The sequence below is a fragment of the Pseudorasbora parva genome, chromosome 24, assembly GCF_024679245.1.
Source record: "Pseudorasbora parva isolate DD20220531a chromosome 24, ASM2467924v1, whole genome shotgun sequence".
NCBI classification, from domain to species: Eukaryota; Metazoa; Chordata; class Actinopteri; order Cypriniformes; family Gobionidae; genus Pseudorasbora; species Pseudorasbora parva.
Window position 1 is genome coordinate 11474582 of NC_090195.1, and position 23340 is coordinate 11497921.

At 37.9% G+C, this 23340-nt stretch overlaps 1 protein-coding gene across 4 annotated transcripts in view; it reads left to right on the plus strand.

Moving 5' to 3' along the window:
* Nucleotides 1–23340, plus strand: part of fndc3bb (fibronectin type III domain containing 3Bb) — a 74311-nt gene that overhangs the window by 25942 nt on the left and 25029 nt on the right. For all 4 annotated transcript variants that reach the window (XM_067434373.1, XM_067434376.1, XM_067434375.1 and 1 more), the window contains exons 4-13: nt 9396–9472; nt 11479–11710; nt 12248–12523; nt 15434–15492; nt 17887–18020; nt 18434–18493; nt 19521–19659; nt 20353–20406; nt 20990–21114; nt 22560–22734. In XM_067434373.1, coding sequence (XP_067290474.1) covers nt 9396–9472; nt 11479–11710; nt 12248–12523; nt 15434–15492; nt 17887–18020; nt 18434–18493; nt 19521–19659; nt 20353–20406; nt 20990–21114; nt 22560–22734 — 1331 coding nt within the window. The remainder of the gene's footprint in view (nt 1–9395; nt 9473–11478; nt 11711–12247; nt 12524–15433; nt 15493–17886; nt 18021–18433; nt 18494–19520; nt 19660–20352; nt 20407–20989; nt 21115–22559; nt 22735–23340) is intronic.

Below are 23340 nucleotides of genomic sequence, written 5' to 3' on the forward strand. Positions count from 1 at the left end.
TATGGCAGTAAAATGGTTTGTAAGATCTTAGTTTTGTCTCTCAGGTTGAGATGTTTCTCATAAAATTACTTAGGACACAAAAAGAAACATTAGATTATTATTAACAAATAAAAAGTATGGGCTGCACGATATATAAAAAATAAAATGATAACAGTATGGCTTTTTGTGATTTATCAATATTAAAAGGCTATGATTTAATATAATAATTATGTGCTGATTACAGAATAACAATGATTATTACAGAATAATAATATCGCATGAATCTCATAATCCAGTGTTTCAGCATCGATTCATTTATTGAATGCGTTTACTGAAAACCCACAAAACATTTATTTGATGTCAAAATAAAAAATTAATGGTTTACAGTATAAGAAATTAAGATGTAAAAATAACATTGTAATTTATACTAATAGTATTATTACAGTATATTTCTTTAAGTCACAATAAAAACAATAATATTTCTTATTTCATAGGCCATTTTCCTACTTTTTTTGAGCTATTAATATGACTAAAGTAATATGACTAAATAAAAAAAATATTGCATAAACAAAATGTTGCAATGTCTACTATTGTGCAGCCCTAGTATAGTCTGACTCAAACTGTTGAGATCAGAAACTCTAATGCACGTGATATTATTGTCTTTTAGTCTTAAGTCTCGGTTTGCTCGCCTTTTTAGTTTTGTTGGTGTCTGGGAGAAACAGTTGAGCTATTGGCGAGATCTCAGTTGTGAAATTTCTTTCTTAGAGCCTCTTTCGCTTGTTTCGTATAAGTTTTCGAATCCTAATTCCTTGGTTTTGCAACCTACTGCCACCGCATTCTCCAGAACATTACACAGTGGAACATTCCACCAGTTTGTTTTCTCTCCTCCTCCTCTTTCTCTTTCTCATTTCTCTAGCTCTTTCTCCGTTGTTTTTTGCTGACCTACTATTTTCAGCTACCACTGTGTCCTGCTGCAGGCTTTCTGCGTGCCTTCATGGGGCAGTGGTTTGGTAATCGTAGTCTCAAGTTCCAGGATAACAAGGGCTCGCATAAAAGCAAACCCAGCAGATTGACACCTCCGGTCCCTGCCAAACGGACTGGCACAGTTTGCACTGCCCCGCTCACAGAACAGGGTGAGTGTGCACTTCACAGGAGTGAACTCCATAACCCTCCACTGGTTCACTAACCTGTGCAAACCCACTTCACAGATTTTATCTGTTAAAAAACATTCTTAAAGAGGCAGTTTACCCCCAAAAAAAGAACTCTGTCATTATGTACTCACCCTTATGACTTCTGTGGAACTAAAAAGGTACAAGTTTGAACGCATAACTTTTGTGCGTATGGCTTGTCATAAGTCTTGCAATGTAGTGCATAGGTTACGCGGTGCTTGTGTGCCATTTTTGGCTCTTAAAAGCACCAGTTCTCATTACAGCTCCCATTACATATTCTTCAGCCATTTATATTTCGTGCTCCACAGAAAGTAAGTCATTTTGGAACAACATGAGGGTGAGAAAATAATAAAAGAATGTTTGTTTTAAAATCAGCTCTGTGTTGGTGTTTTTTGGTCTTTATCTGCTAAATTCAATCCTGGGATATATTTAAAGCAAGACGCCACACTGAGTCTGATCTGTATCTAGAGTAACGCGAGCACATTTTGGGCTTTTTAAGGATTTTTTTTTTTTGACAGACAATGGCACCATTTATGAATGTGACAGGCTTCATCCAGACAGGGCAGATCCAAGAATCTCTCTCTTCCTCTGTCGTCCTCTCTCACCCCCTCTATCATAGAGTCTGAACTGTAGATCAAGTCAGAGCAAAGGAAACTCCTTCTTAAATACAGAGCATGTCTGAGCAGGCCTGCCATGAAACTCTCCTCTTTCTCCCTTGTTTCCTCTCACTACTCTTTCTGCACGTTTATATTTCCATACATAACTTTAAGGGCCAGAGTTCCTAACCGTTTGCTTATGCATTTTTTGGAGTTTCTCATTCAGATGCACAATTTATGGGAGGAGTGTATCACAATGTTATGAATGCGTGGATGAACAAAGTTCCAGATCGTGTCAGAAGACAATGATGATCATTTGGCCGCTTAATTTTACTGTGGATTTGATGACACGGTTCAAAGCAGGCTTTTCTGTTCACTGATAAACCCCCATGTTCAGTTAGGGCAATGCTGGCCAATCCAGCACAAGCTGATCAGGCGTGCAGGGCTGGAGAGGAGCTGGGGAAGGTCCGGTCTGCCTCCTACGTAACTTTCCCTCCCCCTCCGCTGGGGAATCTCCCTACACAAGAGTCCCTTCAGCCCCACTGAGGTCAAACGTGTCGGAGTCGGCTAGTGAAATAACTGACCAGCAGCTATAAATCAGCAGCACGTCTTTACTGTTGCGTGATTCACTCGAGCTTCCGTTGCTTTTGGGTTTTTTCAGGGACGTTGGGTGGGGAGAGGGTAAAGTTCTCAGCCTGTTAACTCAGGATGGGAAGCATGGAAATGAAAACAATGCCTTGAAACACCAGAGATGGCCTGGCATGATAGCGACACCCTGATCTAATTCTCTGAATGGGCTTTTATCAGTGACACTGGGAGTAATTCAGGTCATTCCTCGGACTCGTCCACAGCGGGACTAATCAGCTGCTGAGAGCGGAAGGGTGACGGAGAGGGGGAGCGGCTGGAGGGTAGCCGTGAAGTCGTCTCGTTTTCCTGGAGGGCTGTTTGCATAACGCTCTCCACGCAGGAGCCGAATGAGTCCACGGATGATTTTTATTGCACATCCTGAAAGCCAACACCCTCCCACCCCAAGCATGCTGGGAATTCACAGCCAAGCGCTATATATCCACAGGGCTCACCGTTCCCAAGGCAGGGCGGATCTTCAGACTGTTTGGAATATTATAGTCAGTTTTTGAGTCCGTTTGCTTTAGCTTTGAAAGGTGGGCTTTGTCTTAGATTCAGTTGAATCAACACCGCAGTGTCCCATAGGAAAGAGTTCACAGCCATATTCCTATCTGTGGTGACCAATATCTTAGTTTAATATCTTAGGCATTTTATTTATTTGCTTGCTACATCTGTGCTTCCTTTACATTTTTTTTTTATTTTGCCAGCAATTACATTTCAGTAAACATCTGAACATTAATATATTTTGTTTATTTATTAAATTGTATTTGACCAGTGATTAATTGAAATAAATTATTATAAATTAATTGATGTATAACATCCATCCATCCATCCATCCATCCATCCATCCATCCATCCATCCATCCATCCATCCATCCATCCATCCATCCATCCATCCATCCATCCATCCATCCATCCATCCATCCATCCATCCATCCATCCATCCATCCATCAATCCAGTCATATTTATCTATCTATTTATTTATTGATTGATTAACACTTATATTTTAGTAGTGATAGATTGCAGTTAAATTTCATTACAACATTTAAAATAAAATTGCATTACTCAATACTAAGTAAGAACTTTTACAAGAAAGCAAAATACAAATATTCTTAATTGGCATAGGTGACATATTTATCGTCAGATGAATGAAAATAAGCTGATTCTGGCCAATATATTAGTCTGTCAATAAGTGGAACATAATAAATATATATATATTTTTAAACGTTTACTCAAACATAGTTCAGATGAAATCAATTTTATGTCAGGAGGTCTGGAGCACCATAAGTAAAAAATGGATACTAAGACAGTGGAGTGTGTGTGTTTGAAAGAGCGCACACGTCTCTCTTTTTATGAATACATTTTATTAAAATTCACAGATCCAAGCCAGCAGTCTTGATGGAGATCTTTACCTGTGGGACCTTTGACAGAGTGTGTGTTTGTCTGCATGTCCAGAGGTGTGTCTCGAGGCAGTCAGCCAAGAATATTGCACTAACTTTCATTAATCCAAATACAAACATTTCATAGTAAATATTTAGGACTGCTATACACTTCACCCTGTGATTCGAGCTTGTGTAAATGCAGTGAGGAGAGCATAGCTCTACTGTCTGTTATTTAACAGTGTTTGGAGTTCACCCGAGGAGAGTTACAACAAAATGATCTTAGCATCATATTTTGTTATGATTATGCCATTTCTTCTGTCAAAGTTTAGGCATGGGACTATATAATGGTGCTTGAATTAGCGTAGATTGTGTGTGTGGGGGGAAATCAAATGCCTCCAGGGTCTGTGAAACACAAATGCGTCCCCTTGATCAGTGAGTCTGTTGGATAAACACTTCGGCTCCCTGAGCTGCGAGTTTTCCTCGTTGGATGGAGAGAGACAGATAGTGTTTACAGCAGGAACAATGGGCCATGCAATCACAGACACATGAAAACACACACTGCATGTACGGAGAGACACACAAACCCTCTCCAGAGAAAATTACGATCTATATACATAATCAGATTGACTGCAGGTCTGGAATTCTGATGGCTTCATCTGGCTGAAAGGAAAAACAGAACAATTTCTGATAGATGAGTCCAATTTTAGTGTGTCCTTCAACATTTGTCCAACCAATAGATGTTTCTCTCTCAATTATGAAGATGAATTGATATGCTGCTGAATGTTGTTTTTCCATGTTGTGTGTGTGTGTGTGCTTGAATGTTTCTTTTTCATAGCTCAGTATTTCTATTTTAGTAGTCGGGCTGGGGCATCTCTCTTATTCTTGCTCACATTTTGGGATTTGTTCTAAACCACCTTTTTTAAGTGTTTAGGCTAAGAATTTTTGACTGGGGGACGATAAAACAGTCAAAAATCTGGACGATAAAACAGTCAAAATCTGCTTGACTTATATTCGGGGAAGACTCAGAATATCTTAAAGACTTTAAGTCATAGTTTGCTCAAAAAAGAAGGTATTTTGAAGGATGTATGTAACCAAACAGTTGACTGTTGCCATTGACTTCCATAGTATTTTTCCCCCATGCTATGGAAGTCAATGGCTAACATCAAATGTTTTGTTACACATCCTTCAAAATATATTCTACTGTGTTTAGCAGATTAAATAAATCCATGCCGTTTTGTAACATCTTGAGGCTAAGTAAATGATAATAAATGATTTTTGGGTAAAGTGTGCCTTTATGGGTGGGCTCTTTTGACCACTTTAGCAACCACCCTAGCAACCACTTTCAGCACTCAAGCATTGTGGTGGCAAGATCTCTGTAATAACGTTCGTAGATGGGAAGGAAGAAGGCGGGAACCGGCGAACATTCAACAACTTTTATTAAATAAACAAAACGAAAGTAAACCGCGGGCATCCCCTCGCGGACGACTGCCCGCATACACATAAAACATGAACAAAACTCAACATAAAGTCCAGGCCTGGTCCTCTCTCGTCTTTCGCTGCCTTTGCTCCTCCTTTTATACTCCCGTCACTCCACCATGGTGAGACGAGACCGGTGTGTCGCGCAGCTGGCGCTCATTACCACTCGCCACCGACCCGCTATCACGGGCCCTCGCCTCGCTGCTTGCCACAGTCTCGCTCACATTTTCAGCAGAAAATATAAAGAACGTTTATTCAATTATTTCTTAATTGTTTTTTTGCAATTATTGGCAAAGTACAACTATAGAGCTATAAAAATAAATGTGAAGAACATAGAGAACATGTTTAGTAGTGATCACACAATTCACCCCTGATTCAAAATTGACAACTAAACAAAATAACATGTAATTTACTAGAGGTTCTGACAAAAGAAAATGTTGAATGAATGATTCAATGACTCGCTCATGAATATTTATCTTGTTTTATTACTGGATGAAACATTTTTGATCAAATCTCTTGAATGAATGATTGCAATGATGAATATATTTAAGTCACTTGTCACCGCCTACTTGTGTAATGATGTAATTGATACAAGTTTTATTTGAAGTTAAAAGATGATTGTGCGGCTCTATTTTTCATTTGAAGGTATCATGGCAAATCTGAGCAGTTTGAGTTTTGTGATCTCTTTTGAGGGATGTTAAGTTTTTGTATAAAGTATAAATCCTCATCAGAACTCTCAATGTAATCTTAATGTTGTCAGAAACAACTGCCTGATCTTGTGTGTGTGTGTCCTCCTATGGCGTCCTGCATGCAACGCTTGCTCAAAAACACAGATCAGAATTGCAATCCCTTGCAGAAAAAAAGCACTTCCTTTCTTTGCCCAGTGGCCCTCAGATTGATGCAACACATTCCTTCCAGAAACATCTCTTTCTTTTGCTCTTTTCTGCTTGTCGTCTCCCTGTCTGGCCAAGCTAGCCCTCCAATGTGAATTTGTGGATCTTACTTAGGAACTGATCGTTTGTGGAACATTGAACTTCCGTTCTGCTCCTCTGCAATCTATGTATATGTATGTGCTGTCAATCACTGTTTCTCCAAAAAGAACAAAACCGAAAACTCCACTTGGCAGCTTTTTCTCGAGAGTTTATCTGGAATAAAAGCAAAAATACATACTCATGAGAATCTGCACGCACACATACTTTGGTAGTGTGTCAGCGGCCCCCAGGACTGACTGAGTGGACTTTATAAAGTACCCAGCAGGCCCTGCAGTGGGGGAGAGAGCCTCTCTCTGGAGCACAAAGAAGGGTTTGTTCTGCTGAAGAGGCTCTCTTCCTCGACAGCCTCCTGAGAAGCCTGGCAATCCAGCAGCTTTACCCCTCTTTTCTTGCGTCCACCTCTGTCTGTCTCTCTTGCTGCTCTTCAAACTTTTACAATGGCTCATACTTCCGGTTATGGATGTGTACAAAACCCTTTCCCTGCCTCCCCAACCTGGGCCTAACTTTTTTGTGAATGAATGATACCTCAAATCGTGGCTTGATGAGGAAATATGTGCCATTACTATTCTAAAATATGTATTTTAGAATATTTATCTAATTTATTTTAATTCCTGTATAAACCTTCATCTTCAGTTAGGGACTTTTCTCAGCAAAATTGATCAGCATTTATATACTATTATAGTATTTATTTAAAAAAATAGCTATTATATTATTTAAGTTTTTTTATTAGTTTTTAAAATATTTCTATTTAGGTTTCATTTATTTTATTTCAGTTTTAATTTTAGCAATTTTACTAGATGCTAATTCTAATTTTTGTTTAGTTTCATCTAATATTTATATTTTATTATATGCCTGCTTTCAGTTATTGAAAATGTGATTTTTAAGGATTTTTGTTCTGGTTTTTTTTCTGTTCTGTCTTTCTATCCTTTAGCCTTCACGCCATCCATCCCTTCCACCCCTTCAACTGAAGTAGAGGAATGCTTGTGTTGAGTTCTCTCTCGCTCTCTCTCTTTCTTCTTTCTTCTTTCTTTTTCTCTCATGCGCTCTCTCTCTCTCTCTCTCTCTCTCTCTCTCTCTCTCTCTCTCTCTCTCTCTCTCTCTCTCTCTCTCTCTCTCTTTTTGTGGGTCAAGGATGAAAGGGCTCTTCATATTAAGAGCCTGTGATACAATCCTGTCACTCAGTCATCTAACCACCCCCACCCTCCCAAAACCCTCAAACCCGACTCCTCCACTCTCACAGGAGCGAGAGAGAAGGGGGTCTGAATCCGCATACCTGCGCGAGACCTTTTCCAAACACGCAGAACAATCTGAATGGATTTTGTTGTGCTCTGTACACGTCGACCCATGAAAAGGTTATTTTAAGCTGCAGTGCGTATACACTCATGTCCTGGTGAATCGACCCACACACATTGCTGTGTACACAAACCCTTCCCCCGTCCCCTCCCCTGAAGAAACTCCTGTGAAGCCCCTTCAATACAAGCACAAACAGGGTCTTATTCAAACCCGGCATCCACTAGCTGCAGAGATACTGACCCCGGTATTGACTGATGGGGGAGAAACCGAGGAGAAACTGTAAAATTCATCAGGGTGATTTTGTGATTTAGTGCACCGGAGGCTGTCACGCCATGGTTCCTGCAGGGTCTGAAGGAGCCCGTGATTTCTAAAACAGCTGGTGGCTCTCCTCTACACGAGCCCCGGATGAGGGTACGCAATTTGAGTTACTTCTCTAGGCTTTATATTCTGACAATAAACAGTCGGTGTGGTGGGTGGAGGGGTTTCATTCACCGGCGTCCCATGAGAGCCATAACAGAGAGGGTTTGTGTGCCAGCGGTGGCTTTTTCTTCCTGCGGCGCAACAGTTGGATCTGATGGCTCTGATACTATTGCGTTGACTGCGGTGAAACCATAAACAATGCCTTAAACTGTTTGTTTAACCCAATGCCACAGTACGAAATATAGGCCTATAAAGTTCAGTCGGATAGTGGGTCAAAAATCATGTCAAATCTGTTTTATTGGTAAAGCACTTCTCACAATACACTCAAAGCAGCTTTACATAAAATCATGGTGTTAATGTTTATAATATCTTAATTCATTATATTGCCAAAAGCATTGGGACACTCCTCCAAATTATTGATTTCAGGTGTTCCATCACTTCCATGGCCACAGGTGGATAAAATCAAGCACCTAAGCTTGCAGATGCTTCTACTAACATTTGTGAAAGAATGGGTCGCTCTCATGAGTCAGTGAATTCAAGCGTGGTACTGTGATAGGTTGCCACCTTTGCAGTAAGTCTGGACAAATCACTGTGTTGACAAATCACACTTCTCAGTCTGACAAGTCTAGGTTTGGCAGTTGCCAGGAGAACAGTACTTGCCTGACTGCATTGAGCCATGTGTAAAGTTTGGTAGAGGGGGGATTTTTTGTGTGGGGTTGTTTTTTCGGGGGGTTGGGCTTGGTCCCTTAGTTCCAGTGAAAGGAACTCCGTTTCAGCATACCAAGAATTTTTGGACAGTTTCATGCTCTCAACTGGGATCGCCCCTTCCTGTTCCAACATGACTGTTCAGCAGTGCACAAAGCAAGGTCCATAAAGACTTGGATGAGCAAGTTTGGTGCGGAACACCTTTGGGATAAATTAGAGTGGAGACTAAGCCAGGCCTTTTCGTCCAAACAGACCAAAACTTTTGCCAATATAGTGCATCTTTGTCTTATTGTTATGTTTATTATGTTAGAGCTGGGTGATAATGTAGTTTGCATTTAGCAACAATATAAACAGTCAAGCAGTTGAAATTTGCTATAGTTTATATTTTGTGTAAACAATCATGGAGCTGAGATTTGTTATATAGTGTATATATTGTATGTGGATAATGTTGGTTGTACTATATATCCAACAAAAGATATCACTGGCCAATAATATAGTTAACATTTTAAGCAGATTTGATATATAGTATATAACAGACTGAAGCATAGCTCACTTATAGCCCTAATAACTTCTGTAAATCAATCTCCTAAGAAAATGCATGTCTTTATTCTCATTGAATTCTTGTTTTTCTTCTGTTTTCTCAATGCCACTGGAATTTTCTTTGCTGAGCCTTGCATTACGTGGTGGAATGAGGAGGCGGAGTCAGCATTGTGTTACGGTTTGATTGACGGCTTTCTTCTCTTTTTTTTCTGCCTCAGGGCCTGCTGAAGTTCCCATGATGTCACCGAATGGTTCCATTCCACCAATCCATGTTCCTCCTGGCTACGTCTCCCAGGTAACCGGCAGGAATGGGTCAGGGCCGTACGTCGGGGTGGCGAAACCGCTCGCACAATAAGGATGCGATTTCACCCCTCACAGACGAATATCGCTTTCTTGAAAACACGTTCACAAAGTGTCCATCCAGTATGTGGCAACCAAACAAACAACAGACAGACGTGCACAAAATTCTAAGTTATTCCTCTTTACTGAACGGTGTCAGGCAAGAGTTTGCTAAAGGTCAGCGCTGGTGACATTTCCGTTGAAAGGTCAAAAAACTCTTGCGGAGAGGGCAGGAAAAGGGGTTTGAGTTGTGGGGTGTAATAAATCAGTAGGGGGGGCATAATGGCACAAAGGTCACTTGTGTAAATATGATTCATTAGCGCATTCCACCCGAATGTGAAGGGCAGGACCAACCCATGTTTGGTGGGCTGCCCGATTCTTTCTCTCTTTCCAATTTCCAACATGATGGAAGCTTTTAGCACAAGTGCATCAAAATGAAGTGATAATGATGCTTATTAGCGGTGTAACTGATGCTCTGTTGCCACAAATAATAATGAGATATAGTTTTGTTGCACCATCATGTGGCCTCATAAACCATTTTTTTCTTGTTAGCTTTATCTCTTTTCTTTACCACTACACAAAAGTCATGAATTAAATGTAAAGTCAATAAACATTATCGTTCAAAAATGGTGGGGTCAGTAAGATTTTTTTTTTTATAATTTCAAAAGAGCTCTAAATGCTCACCATTTATTTGATCAAAAAAAAATTAAGTAATATTGTGAAATATTATTACCATTTAAAATAACTGTTTTCTATTGTAATGAAAATTGTAATTTCTATTGTAAATCTGAATTTGGATCGTCATTACTCCAGTCTTCAGTGTCACATCCTATATAAATCATTCTAATATGCTAATTTGCTGCTCAAGAAACCTTTCTTATAATCAATGTTGAAAACATCGAACATTTTTCAGGATTCTTTGAATAGAAATTTTATTTTTGAAATTATTTAAAAGCATTTATTTTGAAATAGAACTTTAGTTCAATTGAATGCATCTTTGCTTAATAAATAATTAATAAATAATAATCATTTCTTAAAAAAGCATCTCCCTGACCCCAAACTTTTAATTGATAGTAGTATTGTACATAAATTACAGTACATACATTAATAATCTTTTGAGGATTTGGCGTGGTAACCTTCACTCGCATAAATTTCTCAGTGTTTTGTCATTTAAGTTTCAACACTTATGTTTAATAATAATGAATAAAATGTTGTATGTTTTTTCCAAGATGTCCGCATTCCTCTCTGGACAAACCCTCTGGTTTAGAATGTTGAACGTACAGTTTGTTGTGCACATTTTGGGTACTGATGATGAAGAATGGCAATAAGGCACACCACATAACACTCATTACTTCATCTTACGTCATTTAATCACTTAAATGCACATTATATCAATTTACGAACTAGAAAGAAGGAACTTCCCAAGGGGAAGGTTTAATGTTAAAACATATAATACATGTTTTAATATTTCACTCTTTGAACCTATAACATATAGATTTTCCAGGAGGCCCTGCAGATCCAAACAGTTCTTTCCTCCAGTATAAGCATAACTGAGCACTTTGGTTTGGTTTCTGCTGTCGTCAGTGACATCACCTTCTAATCCTGAGAGACCAAACTGACTTTAGGATCACCCAGGGTTAGAAGTTGCCGTCAGTGGGTTGATATCTCCCATGTGAACTACTGTACCAGCAGATATGTCATTCCTGTAACCATTTTGCATGCATGCATGCATTCCTCCCCTGGAATGTATTTGATGCCCGTTCCATTAGAAGGCCTTGTTTACTTTGGCATTCCTGCCCTTTGTTTAAATTAGCATTGAACGTCTGTGGTTGCAACTGTTTGCACATTATATCCAGAGACAGGCTGTATTATTTGTCAATGGTGGGGTACTGATGGCCGACATCAGAGAGCCTGTGATGTCGGGAATTGTTTGGCTTGATGTCTGCGTGTTTGTATTTTCAGGTTCTGGAGGACAACACGGGCGTGCGGAGGGTTGTGGTGACACCTCATTCTGAATGTTTCCCCCCCAGTTACTCTCCGGCTCTGTCCCCGAGCCACCACATTCACCCTCCGTACCTGACCCACCCACACTTTATTCCAGCCTCACATACGTCATACTACCCCCCAGTCAGCCCCGGTGACGTGTCCCCGCACCAGTTCTACCAGCATCGACTGCCACCCATCTACCCGGAAGGTAAAGCTTAACAGTCCATAGCAGAGTTAAATCTCCTGGTCTTATTCAGTTATTTGAACGCATACTTCAGTGAGGATTGGCAACCGTGTCTTATACTAAATCATAACACAGTCCTAACCTGGCGCAACATGAAAGCAAAATACCACACAAATCTATGAAAACACAACCAATCCAAAGATGCATGATGAATGAAATGTTTGAACATGCTTGATGTTTCTCATGGTTTTAAAGACCTTTTTTATTGTTGTAAATTTTAAATATTATAAATATAATGATACTTCTAAAAAATATATTGTGGTATTTAAAGTGCATTTCTTTACTAAACTAAAATTTAAATTAAATATAAAATATAATACAATTGAAATAGAAAAACTAAGCTAAAATTGAAGATCATTTAATGTGCTAATATGTATACAACAGTTCAATTAGATCAGAAGACTAGAATATACATTGTTTGTTGCATAGTGCATTGTACTTTTACTTTGTGACATTTACTTTACTTTCTGTAGTGTAATTATGACCTTTGTCTCATCTCAGAGATCATCCCACTGTATAACGTCTCCACTTTTATGGGTCATGAGGAGTACTGTAAACCTCCACCTAAGAAGCTCAAACAGCCAGTGGAGCGTACAGGTCTAAGTCAGGTGACCAGCCCGCTGTCCAGCAGCTACAAGAACAGCACGGCCTGCACCACCACAGCGAACGGCCACGGCAAGAGCCACAGCAGCTCTGGAGGAGGAGGAAGCCCTGGCAACAAGAGGTCAGATCGAAGAGCCAGAGGAAGCCCCAAACACACGGACACCGAGCCACAAGGTGGGCTAAGTTGAATTTAAATGCCGTCTAATTTGAGAGACATCGTTCTCATTTTGTTCTCGTGTCTCTGTAGTGTTTTCATACATGTGGAAACAGCTGGGAGCAAAAACAAAGGATTTTTTCAGTGTCAGCTGGACTCAAATAACAGCAGTCAGAGCTGCTGACTCTTCAAGATGAGTCAACAGTCTTGTCCACATCTGTTTAATGCCTCATTTCTATGAAGCTTTATGGGCCTCTACTTCCAAGCCTTTATTTTTGAGCTTTTATATCAGTGTCAGCACTTACTCTGTGGTGTGACATACACATTGGATAAACAGTAGATGGTACAGGAAGCAAGAAGGAATATGGAAGACTGCCCACTAGTGGTGCAATATAGTCAGTCACTTGTATGGCGTAGGCTTTGTTTATGCTACCATTCAGAATTTGGGGTCAGTAGGATATTTTTTGCTGAAAGAAATTAATACTTCTGATCAACAAGAGTGTTTTAAATTGCTTAAAAGTGAATAATGACATTTTATATTTTAAAATGTTTATATTTCAAATGAATAATGTATCACGGTTTCCACAATGGAAACTGGTTTCATCATTGATTAATATTATAGTAAGACATTTTATTTTAGCTCCAAATCAGCCTATTAGAATGATGTCGACATGTATATTTGACCCTGGACCACTAAATCAATCATAATTTTGCACGGGTATATTTGTGGTGATAGCCAACAGTACATTGTATGGGTCACAATTATCGTTTTTTTTCTTTTCTTTTATGCCAAAAATCATGAATTTATTAAGTAAAGATGTTCTGTGAAGATATTTTGTAAATTTCCAACCATAAATCTATCAAAAATGCAATATGCATTGCTAAGGACTTCATTTGGACAACTTTAAAGGGGATTTTCTCAATATTTAGATATTTTTTGCGCCCTCAGATTCCAGATTTGATCCTAACAAACCATACATCAATGGAAATCGTATTTATTCAGCTTTCAGATGATGTATAAATATCAGTTTCAAAAAATCTATCCTTCTGACTGGTTTTGTGGTCCATGGTCACATATTTCAGAACAAATTGATGACGACCAACTACAATTTCTTAAATATGAAATTTACAACTAGAGCACACTGCAAATGCTGTATCCCGCAATGCAATGCGATCAACTTCAACTTCGACTTTTTTTTTTTACATTTCACCCCCCTTCACACCCCTCTTTCTTTCTTGGCTAATTTAATTGACTTAAAAGTTAACAAAATATATTAAAAGATTAAAAAAATTACTTGCTCAATGCAGCATGCTAATAAAGTGTAATTTAATAAGAAACAGTTGATAGTTAAAGATATATGCTATTATGGTCTAATTAAAAAACCCATTTATTTCTGATTTATTTATTCAAAATAATAAAGTCAAGGAGTCATTTATACATGAATCATACTATGTGTTTGTATATCTTTTTATTGTTTTACATTGTTTTGCCCAGTTTTTTTCATCAACTTCACTGCAGACATTTAATTTGCTTTGATTCTGTGGCAAATCAGAAAACACTGTTCTGAGGAAGAACCGGTTCCGATCCCCAATCTTAGTATACAGTATTCATTTAAAGTACGTAGTATACAGTTAGCTTGTATTTCACTGAGAATTCCACATATCTGAGAATTCCAATCAGGACTGTTCTGGGATCAGATGGTAGATGAATGTGCAACACATGTGGCATCAGATGCAGTAGATTTCATATTCTCTATATCATCATTTCCTTTTCTTTCATCATTCCTTCAGAAAACAGCTCACTCTGTCTCGCTGTTTTCCTCTTTGTTCTTTAATGTCTTATCTCACCCTGGTCTTTGTTCTTGTGAACGTTTGGTTCCCATGCCTCTGTGTCTGTGTGTTAAAGAGAGAGCGAGAGAGTGTGTGAGTCTGTAGTCTGTCTGTGGCAAAACCACAGCACATAATGAGGCACAGATCTCTTCCTGTCTGAAGTGACGGCACAAGGCTGGTCCGTGTTAAAATGCACAGGCAAAAGGCACTGCAAATTAAAACGAGACTGGAAGATGATCTGTTCCTGTGGAGATTGACTGAGAAGAGGCTCAGATCTGGCTGAAATACGTAACGTCAGAAGATAAGATTTGGTTTTCATTCTCCAGCGGTGTTTGGGACTTTGAAGCGGTAGCTTCTCAACAAGCTACTCATAGTTTACTCATTGTTTGAACTAGTTAAAGTACAGTCAAGCTATTATACACGCATGCATATATATGTGTGTGTGTGTGTGTGTGTGTGTGTGTGTGTGTGTGTGTGTGTGTATATATATATATATATATATATATATATATATATATATATATATATATATATATATATATATATATATATTTACATAATTGGTTGCTGCATCACTGTGTTTAGTGCTTATTTGTTTTCCAACACTGCCACGACTCTTTATTTGAATCCGATGAGTAATTCAGAAGTCCATACATGGAGTGGAATCTCTAATTTTCCACTCTTATTTTCCCCTCTCTCCATTAAAATGAAGAATCCAATAAAAACATCCTCTATCTCCTAATCCCAACAACATCGTGTTTTGGGGGAAAACCATTGAGGTCAGTGTGGGGTCATGTCGCCATGACTTCATCGCAGTAATGACTCATTGCAGAGCCCCTCGGGCCCCGTAGGAGCCAGACCTATGATCCTCACTCGCCCGAAAGTCACTTTCCTACCCGCCGCAGGCCCGCTCCGACAGCTCCATCCATCAGGATGTCTCTAATGCCCCAGATCTGTGTCTCTGTCTGCTGATACTGAATTTATGTTCTTTGTGTTTCTTTCCCTTTCCAAACGAGCATGAAGATGTTACACGCACACACAAACTCTGAATTACGACTGATAGGAGACGGCTGGCTATATTTAATCTCTTTTCTGTGCAGATCATGATGTGGACACGAGACGAGTTCAGGCTGTGCCATCAGGAATGGACAAGCCCCAGGTGGGTGATTCAAAACATGTCGTCTCACAAATCTCCTCTCATGCTGACAGTTCAGCCATTCGGAAAACTTTAATGTCGTAATTTCACGCTTTTGCCCGTGATTGTGGTATTTGCCCTGCAGGATTATCCCTCCTCTCTGAATATTGTTTGCTTGCCAAGTGCTTCACATTAGAAATATGAACAAATCCTAAGCATTATGATTTGCATTTATACATTTAGCACTAGCAGATGCTTTTATCTAAAGGGACTTACGAAAGAGGAGCAAAACAATTTGTCAAAGACCCAACAATATTCTAACAGCTAGATTAGAAAGCAAGCTGAGAAATGCAGAGAAGAAATGGAAGTTTTGTTTGATTTATCATTTAATTATAATTTCATTTAAATCATTTCTTCAGTATTTGTTGTTTCGGTTCGAGGTCAATATTTGAGGACCCCTGAAAACACACTGTACAAAAATACAATTAAGGTTTGAGGTTTCCCAAACATAGCAATGTTTTACATGGAGGATGGATCAAGTTGGATATATATATATATATATATATATATATATATATATATATATATATATATATATATATATATATATATATATATATATATATATATATATATATATATATATATATATATATATATATATATATATATATATATATATATATATATATATATATATATATATATATATATATATATATATGCACATGCCACTAACATTAATGATTCCTCAAATCATGTGGCTTGAGGAGAGTTTTTTCTTTCCAAGCAGTTGAAAGTGGACTATAAAATTGGTTCATAAAAACTTGACTTGACTCATATAGGGATTGGATTGTCATAGAAAAGTGGGCTCTTTTTACCTGGCAACTATCCAGAACACTCTTGTAACCATGATTTAGCAAAGTCTAGAGGTGGTCGGCACTTCCGTTTACGTTCACGAGGGGGCAGCAGGAGTTCATGAATGGTTCGGCGGTTCATTGATCAGTCACATCAATACGTTTTCCTCCTCTCTGCTACTGTACCTCATGTCATAATCTTTATCTCTATCTGTCAGTGGAAACTCATATTACATATGCATTCAAGTTTTAAAATGTGACTTTAACAAAGTATTTTAATTTTGGTAATGTAATAACACAAGCACAATAAGGATGGAAATAATGAAACACTAGATATACTGTTCAAAATAAAGCTTAAAACATGTTTACAAATGTTAGTTAAACATATTCATAGATGTGACGAACTACACCTTGAGGAAAACTGACTTCATATATCTACCTTTGGAGCAGATATTGGAAAGTAATTGCGAAAATGGCCCCAAAAATGCAGTTAATTCTAATAGACAGTCTTATATGATTGGTTTGCAGATCTGGATTAATTGGCTTATAGGTTAATATTTTGCTTTCTAGAGCAGTTGTGTTCATATACTTTTAACTTCATATACCCTTTTTGGAAGACCACAATTCTGTGTAAATTAGTTAGTTGCCTTTATTTATAAAATATTTGTTTAAAAAAAAGCATTTCACCATTTGTGTGTGTGTGTGTGTGTTATCAAGATGATTGCTAGTTTTAGCTGCTTTTGTTGTGCTTCTTTCTTTTATTTCACCCTGGAAAACTCATCTATATTCTACACAAGAAGCTGTTTCTTTTTCGGGCTTCCCTGATCCGTGCTGTGGCATTGCAGCTTCATAAATTAATTATTTATCTGTGTCTTTCTTCATCAGTACCTGTAACATTTTGAGGCAGCTGACGTGCAAAGATGTTTGTGAAGATGCTCCTTATAGCCCTTTCTTTCATTCTTTACTAATGCAAAATCACTTAATTTGAATGCAGAAGGGAAGGATATTGGGTAAATAGTCTGGTTTGCCATGGCTGAAGCCTCTTCACATGCAGATGTTTTTGTTTTGTGAATGAGGAGTCTCTGTGTGAAGGACGTCAGCTAAAGGGTGTTATGACTGATGCTTCATTCACTGAAGACAAGCCTGCTGTAGCCTTGACACCCGAATGAACTATTTACAGCTGCCTCTCTCTCTCTCTCTCTCTCTCTCTCTCTCTCTCTCTCTCTCTCTCTCTCTCTCTCTCTCTCTCTCTCTCTCTCTCTCTCTCTCGCTCTCTCGCTCTCTCTCTCTCTCTCTCTGTATATATATATATATATATATATATATATATATATATATATATATATATATATATATACATATATATATAAAATTAAAATATGAAAGGGCTAAATTGATAAATCAACTTCTAATCATATGCCAGGCTCTTTTCTTAAAAAGATGTTTCCGGCTTGTTTTCAGAAATGTTTCACTCTTGCATTAAAGTGTGTGTGTGTAAAATATTATATTTTATATATATATATTATAATAAAACTTGAATGTCTTTATTTTGGTTCCTCAGGTGTCTAATGTACAGTCCCACTCCGCACTTGTGTCGTGGACTTCTGTTTTCGTATCGGGATCATCTGGACGGGTCCCTTACGAGCTCCAGCTCAAGGACAAGAGCCGTGACGGGAAATACAAGGTTGTGTACAGGTAAGGTCTTTCTTAGCATTTATGTACTGCACAGCAGACATCATACAATAAAAGCAAACCTCTTGTCTATATTGATTAGTTTTCTCTTCATAATAGTGGGAGAATCATGATTTCTATTTTAAACAAAATTGTGATTTCTAAATTTATATAGAATTGTGCAGCTATTGCTATTTCTATATGGTCATTAGTATACAGTAGTTATTGAACAATTTTGTAATCTTCCTGATGTGCTTAGAAAATTAACTTTATGTACCTCTACAGCTTTCTTTTTTTTTTGATCCCTGAAGCAAATCATAAAGGCTATTATGAATTGATTTGAAAGCTGAATGAGGTTTAAAAGGTGCATCATTCATCTGCTCATTCATCACAAACAGATTGTCACACTTAGTCTATCTTTTTTTTGTCTTTCTCAGTGGTGAGGAACTCCAGTACACCCTCGCTGACCTCAGACCAGCCACAGATTATCACGTCCGGTAAGAGTAGTGTTTCATTTTTGCATTTTATTCATCTAGCACACGCTTTTAACCAAAGCGACTCACGAAGGAGATGAAGCGCTCCATTAACTAAGCACTTGGAATTTCATTTGAGTGCTGAAGGACCTGATATCTGATTAACAAGACTGAATTAAAGATAATGAATGTTAAAAAATGGATTTGTACTTAAATATGTGAAAAAAGTGTTCTTTTTGTAATTACAATGCATACAGCATTTGAATACATTCATTGTTATCACTAAATGATTCGTTTAAAATGGCAGTAGCAGACTTTTCTGTGTATTAAGGCGGGCGTACACTGTGCGAATTCGGACACTCGGAAGGTCGTGAGATATTGCAGACGCTACGAGTCATTTAATTTGATCATCGCATCAAATCAGCTGGTACACGGCACGACTGTTTGCACCGCGAGCCGGCCGCGATCACACCAGTTTTCATGTAACACAGACACCGGAGCTTTCAATGTTGCTGCTATGGCTTTATATACAAAAAAATAAAGAAAAAAGGTGTGAAAATGATTTGTTGAAAAGCAGAGAACAGCCATTCCTTTTAACCGAAACAACCAGAGGGAGAGAGAAGAGTGCACGTGAGAGAGAAAGTGTGTGTGTGTGTGTGTGTGTGTGTGTGTGTGTGTGTGTGTGTGTGTGTGAACGCAGTATGTGGCAGCCACTGAGCTAGTCATATAGATTGAGCCTATGTGACGTGCTTGTGCATGATTTGGCAATAGGGGACAGCTGGTAAAAATCGGGCCGACTCCCCGAACTTTTTAAACATGTTTAAAAATGATCGTAAGGTCGGGAGGTGCTCTTAACGTGCTCGGCTCGTCTCGTATTTCCTCTCACACGGTGCGAGCCGCGACCATACGAGCATCCACGATGTCCACGCGATTTCTCCCGAGAAAAAAAAATCGTCTGCGAGTTCGTACGACAGCAAAAATCGCACCGTGTACGCCCGCCTTTAATTGAACGTGCTCATTTGGAAATTCTAAGTGTGTGTGTGTTTTACAGAGTAACCACAGTGTGTGACTCTGTCAAGGGTCCCAGATCAGATGCGAGGGCCTTCACCACCCAGTGTGCCCCTCCTGATACCCCTCTACCCCCCAGACTGTCCCATCGCACCAAGAGCTCCCTCACATTACAGTGGAAGGTACGTTCTGTATTATTGAGTTGTTACAAACCATTAAAACTTCAGTGGTTAGGCTTCTGAACTATATTACTTGATGGTGGAATAATTTACGCTGATTACAATAATTAATAAGTAGTTATTTATTGATAATCCTGTGTTGCATCATGTAAAAAAAACTTAACTGTTGTAAAATCACTGTAATGTATTATTTCTCATCAATTTTGACTTACTATGTGTATTATATTGTTTTATTTATAATATATAATTCATAATTTGTTAGACTTTGTGTCCTTAGTATTGATAACATTTTATTTTTAAGTTTGTGGTCTTTAAGATAAATTAATAGAATTTATAATTTAATACTGCAAGGATGCACAACTTTTTTAACATTAATTGAATACAATTTCTTGAGCGCCAAACCAGCATATTAAAATGTTTTTTGAAGGATCATGTGACACTGAAGACTGGAGTAGTTATGCTAAAAAATTCTTTGAATAAATAAAATTAAAAAAATACATTAAAATTAAAATAGAAAACTAAAAAATATAATTATTTTATTTTCACATTATGAGTTTTGACTATTTTTAATCAGAGTCTTCTGAACTTCCATGAGACTTCTTTCAAGAACATTTAAACACTCTTGCCAACCTCAAGCTTTTGAATGGTAGTGTATACTGTATATAATCTTTACATCATTTCAAATTTGTATTGCAGCCCCCTATGGACAACGGCTCAAAAATCACCAATTATGTTCTTGAATGGGATGAGGTATGTTCTGCATCACCTGTTTAAATTCATTTGGTTATATCCTGTGTGTGCATCTATACCTCTCTCACATGCACTTATTTCCTCTCCATTTCCTCACTATTGGCCTTCCTTTTTTTACTGCTGTAAAAAATGTTCCCGTCCTCATGGCATGAGATGTTGGTCCTGAGGAGACTAAGGATTTAACCGAGTCAGCTGTTTTGCCTTATGACAGTCTGTCTACTTGAGTTATTTTCATTTACTCAAAGCTTCTCTGGCTCAATAAGAGTTGATTAAAACTCCTCAACTGTGGCTGTGCAGCTCTAAAAGTCTGTGAAGACGCTGGCAGCTGTTCCTCCCTGCAAAATCCATTCTGAATACCTCTGCCTTGAACTTTTAATTACATTTTGGCTCCTGTTGTTGTGACAATTAGCACAGCTTCAAGCAGCAATTTTGTTGTTGTTGTTGTTCTTTCATGTGAAGAGTGTTCTCTTTCTGACACAACAAGTGGCTGCTGCTGGTCTTTTTCTCTTGGGCTGTTTATGTTATTGTCGTCATCCTATTTGTCATTTCTGACGGCGTCATTTTATCCTTGTTGCTTTTTCAGGGGAAAAAGAACAGCATTTTCCGTGAATATTACATGGGACACCAACGACACTGCAAAGTAATGAGGCTGTGCCCTGCTGTCGGGTACACGTTTCGAGTGGCAGCGCTGAATGATATTGGTGCCAGGTTTGTTTCTTTGTCTTTGTCATTTACAGAAACACATTTTTTAATTCAAATTAAATTAAACTTAGTGCTGTCAAACAATTAATTGCGATTAATTGCATCCAAAATAAAAATAAATGTTTACATTATATATGTGTGTGCACTGTGAAACAATAAACATATATATATATGAAGAGTAAATAAAGAGACCACTTAACATTGAGATATACATGTTAAGTGGTGTATATGTATTATACTATATTGCTGATATTTATTATTTACCATGGTATTTTGATAGCACTCTATCAAAATAAGAAGATACTTTAATATTATATATATATATATATATATATATATATATATATATATATATATATATATATATATATATATATATATATATATATATATATATATTAGGGCCAGGACTCGATTAAAAAAAAAATCTAATTAATTAGAGGCTTTGTAAATAATTAATAGCATTTTAATTGCATTTAATATTTGACCTGAGAACAATAAGTAATTTTTCACATGGATTTTTAGTATACCATTGAATAATGACTGAATACATAAGCTTAATCAACAAAATACTGTTTATTTATTTCAGTCCAGCAGACCAGCGCAATGTTTGCCATTAAGTGTAGCAAAAGCATATTTGTGATATTTGAGGCTCGATGTGCTGCGGTGATACGCAAATTCCTTGTTGTATAGCTTGCTCACAACCATGCTCTTGTCGAGGCTTCCATCCTTTCGTTTTGTAAAACTAAATTTCCCATCCACGGGGCCAAGCAAAGTGGTCTCATCAGCTTCTTCGTTCATGTTCATTATGGTTTGTTGTTGTTGTGACTCGTGAGAGCTAGTTGGTGTTCCAGTATAATCGTACCGTCGAAACACATTCATTGAAAAACGTTCCGCGGTGCAAAAATAAGTGTGGGTTTTTTTTTTTTTCGTAATTAATTAACGCGTTAAAGTCCCGTAATTAATTACATTTACATTTATGCATTTGGCAGACACTTTTATCCAAAGCGACTTACATTGCATTCAAGGCACACATTTTTACATTATTGTAATTTCTTCTTAATCTTTATTAACGCGTTAAAGTCCCGGCCCCAATATATATATATGTATAATATAATATAAATATTGATTTAACTTTTTTGTTGTTGCTGTAAATCATAAAGCAATTTTTATAAATATAACTCACCACCAGCATATGTGCTTTTAGTTGAATGCCCGTTAATAGAATTTTGGCCCTGTGGTGTCCTTGTGTTTAATGGTGCGGTAAATGAGAAAATTCTCCGCTACTCACTGTGAGTGGTGGCAGTGCAGTTTTCCCAGGGGAGAAAGTCCAAACAGTTTATAACTTTGTGTTTCTCGCACTCTTTGATGGGCCATGGATATGTTGTATAATCTTTATAGGATGTGAAATAATGGGATTTATTACTGTTTATTATTTTCTTTTTCTGCAGTGGATTCAGCACAGAAGTCGTCTTCTACACCACAGGAAGTCTTCCACAGATTTCCTTGCCTCCACGGCTGGTACAGGCAGGTCCGTCCTGGGTTACGCTGGAGTGGACACGACCTAACAGCTGCAGTGCTGAGGAGGCGGTCACGTACACCCTGGAGATGCAGGATGAGACCAAGGTGTGAACTCAGCCCTACCGCCTACATCCCTTAACCACCCTTGTGTAGTAATTATTATGGCTTTCTGTTGTCATAATTTTTATCAGAAATTGGCTTTCTCAGTGTTGAGGGAAAATGACAGCTAAAAAACAGCTAATTCTATTAGCTCCTTTTTCTACCTCACTGGTTGCTGGTTAATCACCGTTGCCCACAATTTTCAGAGTAAATGGACTCTTCTGGGTCGATGACTAATGCCTGTTGTGTTTAGCACAGAAGACTGATGCACCCTCCAAATATTTGAAAGAGATTTCATTCACTTTATTTTTCATCTTGTTTATTGCATTCTTTTTTGTAGGATCTTGCCATTTTTAATACATTTAAACCACAAATTTGTTAGTAAAAAAAAACAGTTGTTATGGAGCAAGTTGCAAATTCTAGTGTTTGTTTGGAGTGGGACAAGTCTACACAATTGCACCTTGTTTTTTTTTTAGTTGTGGTACAGAAATGTCACGTTTCCTTGTCAGACTCATTGCAGTATTTCCAAGTGTTAGACAGCAATTTAGACTGGCTCTAAAGCAAAGCTGGAAATAATTGTTCCATACTTCACATCCTGACGCCCTAAATAAC